At 48.4% G+C, this 8,834-nt stretch overlaps 1 protein-coding gene across 4 annotated transcripts in view; it reads left to right on the forward strand.

The window, feature by feature from the left end:
- Positions 1 to 7,416, forward strand: part of JADE2 (jade family PHD finger 2) — a 74,327-nt gene extending 66,911 nt beyond the window's left edge. For 3 of the 4 annotated variants that reach the window (XM_030229240.2, XM_030229239.2, XM_030229237.2), the window contains 2 exons: positions 572 to 700; positions 2,871 to 7,416. In XM_030229240.2, the coding sequence (XP_030085100.2) occupies positions 572 to 700; positions 2,871 to 3,730 (989 nt within the window). In that variant the 3' untranslated portion in view covers positions 3,731 to 7,416. The remainder of the gene's footprint in view (positions 1 to 571; positions 701 to 2,870) is intronic. The other variant, XM_030229241.2, reaches the window with a different exon arrangement.
- The last annotated feature ends 1,418 nt before the right edge of the window (positions 7,417 to 8,834 follow it).

Raw genomic sequence — 8,834 nt, forward strand, 5'->3', positions numbered from 1 at the left:
TCCTGGTCATCTTTCCTACTTCAAGTACCTATATCACTTTGGGGTTTTTTCACTCCTGCACAGTTTTGTCAACAGGTCAGATGGCTTTAAAACTTCTGGTGCCTTTGCTCTGTCAGTCTGGCGGTGCAGCTGAATCCCTTCTGGAGGTGCTGTTGTTGGTGATGGGTGACACAGCACCAGGTTTGTAGGTCACTGTGGCTTCTGCAAGGTGTCTGAGCAGGATTTGGGGTTACTCCCTAGTGGGTCCTCACCCCATAGTCCTGGTCCAGGTCTGTGGCTGTAGAATCTCCAGCAAGTCACCTGCCTTCAGTGGGGCTGCTCCTGTGGCCACTCTTCTCCAAGGCTAAAATCTCCTTTTTTATAACTTGTAGGATTAAGATTTTCTTAAGATGTAGAGACCTTAGCCTACAGCTGGCCAAAGAATGGCCCTTGCTCTCCCTTTGGCTTGGAGTTGTTTGCAGGTCAGCTGCAGGTCTCCACTGCAGGGGTGTGCCCAGGGGAACTCGCTCACTGCAGCATCCCTGATGCCTCGTCTCACACGGCGTTTTCCTTTTTTTCTAAAAAATGCCAGAACAAACTGGGAAGAAGACAAAGGGTAAGAAAAGTGACCCAAGAAGGAAAGGAAGAGATGGTAGAAAAAATAGTCCTGAGAAGACAGAGAAAAGGAAATCGGTCAACGAAACTGTTTTGGGACAACTGGGTAAGTCTGATTTTATGGCGCAGAGCTGACCCGCGATGCTGGAGGCTCCCTGTTTTGGGGAGCAGGGTTAGGAGTCCCAGCCCCTGATCCCTCCTGCATGTAACATGGTGGAGTTACACTTTCCATCTCACTTTTGTGGGAATCAGCCTGAATTATCCAGGTCCTACTAGAGAGACTGGCTCAGAAACATGCTCGCTGGCAGGGCAGGGGATTTAAAATTCCCCCCTGTAGCTCCAGGATTGGGAGAATGTGTTACAAAACCTGTGATGTGCTGCTGGAGCAGGATTTCACTTTCAGGTGATAAAATCAGACTTACCCACCCCATGGTAGGGCTGCTCCCCTGTGCCTTCTGTGCTGTGCAGTGATGGTGAGTACAGCACGTGGGCTGTGAGGTTTTCTGTACTATCCATGGCATGTATGGCCGTGCTGGTTGTGCCAGTGGTGCAGGAACATGCAGGAGTCAGGCACAAAGCACATCCGTCTCTTGAATTTGCTCAGGGGGTGAGGGGCCTGGCCTGGCCCTACAGCTGCTTCAGCCACCTCCAGTAGCTCCCCATGGCCTAAAAGGTTGTTTTGGACAAGGTCTTTGATAACTGCATATGGATTTTACATGGAATTGGGCTGTTGCTTGACTTCCTCTGGTGCTGCCACCTCCACCAGCAGAGGCAGAAGGTGATGAGTTCATGTGTGCCTAGCTGGCAGGGCACAGGGGAGCAGTGGTCCTTTGAGACTCTCAGGCAGTCTGGAGATGCTGTAAAACCCTCCAGGGGGTACAGAACATTTCTGTGGGAGGTTGGGACCTCCCTGCCTTGCTCTGCTTTTGCACATTGCTCACCTGACTATGCTGCTTTCTGGTCATCTCAGAGCTGTTGGACCTTTGGAAACGGGGCTTTTGCAGTCATTCTGTCTCTGCTCTGTTCTTTGCTAAAGAAGTTTTGGATTTACTGGGGCAAATTCCAGCAAACAATGGAGGCTGGAGAATCTCAGAGGAAAACTGCATGGCTATGAGCTTGGGAAACCAGGCAACTTGACCCAAAGCTTCAGCACCGTCTTGTTACCACCTGCATTTTGTGAAGGGCTTGAGGCATCCCTTGGGGCTGCTGTCATCAGAGCAGGGTTGGGGAAGGTGAGCTGGGCAGTGCCCTTGCCCACAAAACCTGGGCTTTTTAGTGTTTGGGTACCACACAATGGCCAAAGTTCATCCTTGCTCCTGCTTCACCTTCCCTGCCTTGGGCTGCTGTCTTCTCCAAAAAGGCTGTGGTGAGTTGCAGGAGGTGCAGGTGCCTGTGTTGCTGCTCACAGGTGAGGGTGATGTAAGGCTAACACTGCTAGCAGCAAACCTTGTGGGCATGAGTCACCCTGCCCGGGCCACTGCTCTTTCCCTCTCTGTTGCTAGACCAACTGTTTCAAAGGAAAGCTCTTCCTGAAATCCAAAATCAAACCTCATTTTTCCTCCATCCATAAAACCAATTCAAATGTTGAACCCGTGGGTTTCTGTTTCAGAGATTAAAACTGCCTGTGCCTGTGTAGGTGTGCACTTTCCCATTGCTAATTGGACCCAATTAGCCCAGCCCACAGTGCTCACTCTTGCTCTCAGTGATCATTATCAGGAAGTTTTTCAGCTTTTTCCATTCCAGCTTTCATCTCTGCTTCTCTTCTTCAGTTTCCATGCCTTCTGAGATGTTCTCAGACCTGCAGATGTAGCAGTGGTCCCATCACCATGCTGGCTGCCTGGCTCTGGGGCTGGCCTCGCAGCAGCTGCTTCCTGGGGAACCTGTCATTCCCCTGTCTGGGCACAAGTCCTGCTCTGTCACCATATTTTTTAACTTACACTTGAATTGTCTTCCACCTTTGCATGAGAATGTTATCACCTGTGCTGGGCTGTGTCATTCCTTGTCATCTTCACTGAAGGAAGAAGCTTGGTTTGGATTTGTGGAGGATGTGAGGGACTGCACTTGGGCTGTTGTGCTGTGACCCCAGTGCACCCCAAGTTCAGTACCAGTGCTGGAGTTAACCCTGCTCTGAGTTTGGTGTGGTGCATTATAGTTGATCTTTTGAGTGTTTCTCCGGTGCCAGGGAGCTTTAGTGGAGTGGGTGATGGTGATAGAGGGAAACATGGCTACTCCTGTTCCTGGCTTCTGAGTCAATCTTCTACTCTTGCTTTTCCCAGGCTTGTCAACCTCCTTCCCCATCGATGGGACCTTCTTCAACAGCTGGTTGGCACAGTCAGTGCAGATCACTGCAGAGAACATGGCGATGAGCGAGTGGTCACTCAACAACGCCCACCACGAGGCCAGCACCCCTGGCCTCTCCGAGGAGCTCCTCCAGGATGAGGAGACCTTGCTGAGCTTCATGATGGACCATTCCCTCAGGTCCCCATTCAGGCAGAGCGAGACCACAAAGAAAGTGAAAAGCAGAACGAGAACGAACACTAAGAAAAAGCTGCCGAGGAGCAGCCCCTCTGCAGTGGGAGGGGGCCACCCGGAGGGCTCAGAGCCCTGGACTAACAATGCCAGCAACTTGTCAGATGATCCCGCCAAGCCCTTCGCTCCGGATTCCAGACCGAGCAAGTCGGAAAAAGGGGCAGCAAAGCTCCCCACCGACCGCAAAGGGACGGGCGAGGCCAAAAAGGTGGCCAGGAAGGGCTCTCTCCAGAAAGCCAGCGAGCCTCATCCCCCTGCTGGGACACGGGGCTGCGTCAGCAAGGAGGAGGAGGAGGAGGAGACGCCGCGCTGCGCTCAGACGGAGCCCAGCCCTGCGGCCAAAGTGCCTGACTCCATAGGTAGCCCCAAAACCATCGTGCGGTTCAAATTACCAAAGGAGAGCCGGGGGGCGCGGCGGTCGCAGCCCCCCAAGGCCGAGGGCGCTGGCGGAGCTCCCCTGCAGCGCTTCGAGGCCGACACGGACGGATACTTCTCCGACGCCGAGATGAGCGACTCGGACGGGGAGTCCCGCGGTGGCCGGGCGCAGCGGGGCCAGCTGGACGCGGCCGGCGAGGACATCGTCAGGATGAGCATCCTGGCCTCCTAACTCCTCCGACCGCGCCGGCTCCATGAGGCCTCAACCCAGTTCCAACTGCCATGTCCAATTTCTGCCTGGTATCGCGGCGAGGGGGGTTTTTAATATGTGTATATAGTTGGAAATTCGGCACTGTTGTCTTTCTCTTCTCGATACGCCTGAGATACAGCTTCAGCTTCACCGACATCGACGACTGTGACAGCAGTGGTCCCTCCCCGGCTCCCTGCCAGACCCCACTGCCTGGGAACGTGAGCCGGCACCCGCCAGGACCGATGTCGAGGGGGCTGAGAGGGCGGAGGGTGCCGGTGCCCGTGCTTTCTGCAGGGATGACAGTTCAATTAATGGGCATTATTTAATGAGGGGCAGATTTCTGCCTGGGACGGTTGCCCTCAGAGCAGGGAGCAAGTAGAGGTCCGGCAGTGGCCAGCCGTGGGAGGGGAAATTCCCACCTGTGTGTGCAGAGAGAAGGAAGTGAAATAAGCGATTCTAAAATAAATAATGACTAAAGCACAAAAAGCTTGTTGGAGGAAAACGCTTGGGGTGGAAGAGAGCAATGTTACATTTCTATTTTTAGGGAAAAAAACCTCTTGGTCATTATTTTTCCCCTCACATTTCCATCTGGTTGGGATCCGTCCAGGGGCCAGGATGCAAAAGTCCTCTCTGTCCATGCCCCCGGTGAGGGTCTTAGAAAAACTGAAGTGATTTATTCAGGTGAATGAACCAGCAAGTGGAGAATGGAAATGTGGGGCAGGATGGAGGAGGAAAGCATCCTTTAAAACCAACATGGGGGGGGGTCAGGGTTGGTGTCACCTGGGAGGTTGACCAATCTTTTTGCCCATGCTTCCTTCCAGTGCTGCTGTGGTCCTGCCATGCCAGGGCAGCACATTTGAAATCTCCCTTGCAAACCAAAACTGTGGCCCCAAGGCCAAATGTGCCGTCACTGAGGGGAAATGGCAACCCTTGCCACCACCATTATGTTTTCCTTCTAAATGCTACAATGGAAATGGTGAATTTATTCCTCTCCATCCTTTGTTTTGTTTTGGTTTTTTTTTTAACCTTAAATCCTGGTTACAAGCTGTTGACTCGTTGTTGGGGGGGTGATTCACAGAAGCTGACATTATAAATATTACAATAATTTAATGCATAAAATGTCCCCAATAAGCCTTAAATGTTGTTTAAAAGCCCATGTTACCTATAAGTCAGGCGAATTTCCATGTTTGCACTTAATTGCACCATTACTTCGGTTTTGGCTTCAAAGGTCACAGTTAAGTCATGCTACGTGTTTTATTGGAGTGACCCCAGTGTGAGCTCAGGGAACAAAAAAAAAAAAAAGGAATTCACTGAAACTTTTGTTGTTGTTGTTTTTTAAAAATAAAAAATGTTTTAAAAAAATAAAAAAAAAAAACAAAACCAACCCAAACCTGGGACACTTCTGCAACCGGTTAAACCCATCACTAAACAAAAAAACCTTGCAATTGTCAGACCAATCAGTCAAAGAATTTTGTGGATGCCAAAGAAATATTTTGACAGTCAAGCAGCACAGCCAGAAACCGGAAACTTGTCATTATGAAAAAAAAAATTGGAAGTTATTTAGCAACCAAGGACTAAAGACACACTCATACCACACTGCTGCGGCGTTAGGTTCCAAGCTTGCTCCGAGGGATGCTGCTGCTCCAAGACCGCATCCTGCCATGGTTTTTGGTTTCCGATGCTTTTTGCTCATTTCACTGTGAGCTTTCTTTTTGAAACTCTGAGACTATTTTGATTGATGTTTTAGAGTAGATCATCATCTTTATCAGCCTTCCAAAGTCCTTATTATTGATAAAATTGCAGCAAAGATCAGCGATGACAGCCCAGCTGATCCCAGACACGGCGACCGGTGGGGGCTGTGGGTGGGATGCCCAGCCCTGCCTAAGCCCAACACTCTCCTGGCTGAGACTGACCGTGCCTGGGAAGGAATCTTCCTCAGATGGGAAAAATGTGACACAAGTTATTAGTGGGGAAAAAAAAAAAGAAAACAAAAAAACAGCAGAATACCAACAAAACAGGAACTACCTTTGTTATAAATTAGCATAATCCATTGAGGTTGGAAATGAAAATCTGCTCATTAATTAAGGCTCAGTATGTTCAGATAATGTTAAATACAGTAAATAGGACTTAGTTTATCTTATCAGGCTTGCTAGCTTTAGCTCCAGTATCCTAGTATACGAGTCATAACAATAATCAATATGCTGCCTTTTAATGAATCTTGCTTCCGTGTGCTTCACTCAATTATGGTTAAAAAAAAAGCAATCCACAAATTTCACTGTACACAGTTCCATTCATCAGCTTCTGCACTACTTGTCTTCTCAGTACAGGAAAGCAAAAATGGGGAAACTTTAAAGAACAACCAACCTGGCACCTCCAGCATTGGACAATAGCACAGTTTGAAACACTCCCAAAACATCAGGCATCATGTTTTGCCATCAGGAGAGGGGGGGAAAGCTAAGCGAGCTGGTGGGGCACAGGGAGAAGAATGGGATGGCAGGAATAGAGAGGAGGAAAAGGGCTCTGGTGAGCTTTGGGGCTGAGCAAGGGCTGGACCAGGGCAGGATGGCTGCAGCCACCCCAGAGCATCCCCTGCCTGGGGCATCCTGGGAGCAGGGGAGTCTGGTGTTCTGGAGAGAAAATGCACAAGGAAAATATTTTTGATGTTAATGTAAATGTATTTTGAAATGAATAGAAAGAGAAGAAAAAAAGGTTTATTTTAGTACAGAAATGTTATCTTTTAAGATGTATAAACTGCAGGAATCGACATTTGCACTGTAAGAGCACCTGTTTCCTTGGAGAAGCAGCAGTTGAGATGAGGATGCAGAAAGCATTATTCCCTGATGGAGCACAGCCCCTCACCAGCCCCAACCCTGATGGCTGAGGGAGTTTCCCCAGGACACCTCCCATTCCCCATTCCCATTTTCCCTACACCCATCTTTTGATTATTTTTATTTTTATTTTTATTTTCTTTTATTCTTTTTTTTTTCACTTGCACCTATGTTATGGGGTTAGGATGCCTGCTGTCCCATGGAGCTCACCCCAAGGTTGGATGCAGAATGGAGCCAGGATGGATGCAGGCTGCAAGAAGATGCTGCTACAGGGCAGGGCATGAGGTTTGGTTGTTCTTTAAGGAAATCCCCTGCAGTTTGCACCATTCCACATGCAAAACAACCCACTTCACATCAGTTACAGGAAACGATATGAATGTCGCAGGAGGAGAAACCCTTCTGTTTTCTTTGTTTCAAAGAACGTGATGTGCCATTTGTTAATACAAAAGAGAAATATTGAAAATATATTGAAAAGAGCAATTTTAAATTATTTTTGGCTTATGTTGCAATATTTATTTTCTTGTATTAGAAATTCCTTTGTAGAGAAAAAATGTATTTTTCATTAATGCAAAAACCTATTTCTCCTTTTTGTACATTTTCCATGTTAGTTAATCCTTAAAGCAATATAATGTTATCAAACTCGTTCTGTGTGAGACTGTATTATGCATGCTATTTGTGTTGCCTTGGAATAGCTCTGTCTGCCATTATTTTCATCCTGTTTAGATACAGTGTATGCTTTAATACACATTGGGACCATGGCCCATTGCTTATGAAAAGAAACCCCTTTGCATTCCTCAATGTGTTGGCTAATGCAGTCAATAAAGCAGTGTTTTCTGTGTACCTCGTGTTGGTGTAGTGAGCATGGTCACACAGCAAACTCATCCCAGGGATGCAGCTCTGGGGCGATGCAGGGCTGGTCCAGCCCGGCTGATGCAGCCACTCTGCCTGTGAGTAGCACATTTTTGAACTTTCATTGCATTTCCATTGCCAAATCTTGGGAAACACAGCTGGAGACGTTTGTAACAGCTGGAAGGGCAAGCCCAAGCAAGAGGATATTCACAAAGTTCCCCATGCCTGAAAGTTTCTGTAATTCAAGGCAGCTACCTTTCTGGTGGAGATTTAAGTCTTGTTTTGCAGACTTGGAGCAAAGCCCACAGAGGAAGTCCTGCTGTGAAACAGGATGCTCAGAGGAACAGCTTCTTGCACCAGGAGCTGGTTTAACAGGCAGGGAAACACTGCAGATCTGCTGTTCATGGGAGCAAAAGCAAGCTGTGAAATCCAAAATACTCCAGTGATGTGTTCTGTTTGTAAGACACTCCTTGCATCCTGCTGATATCAGCCAGCAGCCTGTCCAGTGAGTGGCATCCCTGCCCATGGAAGATTGGAACTAAATGGTCTCTTAAGTCCCTTCAGCCCCATTCTGTGACTCTGCTGACAGGGGCTGGGGTTGGTGGCCTGACCCTCCACCTGTGGAGTGTGGTGGGAGCACAGGGCTCATCACACAGCTTTATAAACTTGAATGGAATCCACATCTTGTGCATGCTTGGCTGGTTTGGAGGCCACAGGCAAGGGTGCTGCCTTGCTTCAGCAAATATTCAAGTCATTAAGGAATGTTTCTTCTCTTCCACCTTTTTTGGCCTTTACTGGCACATTTTTCTTCTGTAAAATTGCCCAAGTGCCCAAGCTGCTGAAGGAAAATGAGCTATTTAGCAGACAGAGTTTGTTCAGTTTGTTGGTTAAGTGATTAATCAGGTGGGTCATGGTGCACAGTGAAGTCAGTGCAAAACCATTCATCTGGGATGGGTCTTCTGGGGGTGGAGCAGCTACCATGGCCTCACATTTAGCTCTTCAAAAAAAAGGGAAAGGATTGGTTTATTGCTAAAAACTAAGGATTTTGTTACTGAGCTGTGTTCTTGCTCACAGCTCTCCAGGCACCCCAGTGATGAGCTCAAACTCCAGTCTAGTCCCCAGAGCCCCTCAGTGCAAGTGTGATGCCCACAGCAATGTGGATGAACCTGTCAAAAAGCCAGTTCAAGAGTTGCCTTCTCTAGCAAGTTTTTCACCTGTTCTAGGCAGGGAAATATTCAGGAGTTCAATTCCATAAAGCAGGGCCAGCCTGACTGTTTAACTTGAAACAGCAACCCCTTGCCCAGCCCCAAAATGTCCAAGGGGATGATGCCAAGCCCAGATGGATCTCAGCGATCTGATGCTGGGGAACATGAGGCATCATCTTTACAAACTGGCAAGGATTTTGTCTC

Source organism: Serinus canaria, chromosome 13, assembly GCF_022539315.1.
Source record: "Serinus canaria isolate serCan28SL12 chromosome 13, serCan2020, whole genome shotgun sequence".
Lineage (NCBI taxonomy): Eukaryota > Metazoa > Chordata > Aves > Passeriformes > Fringillidae > Serinus > Serinus canaria.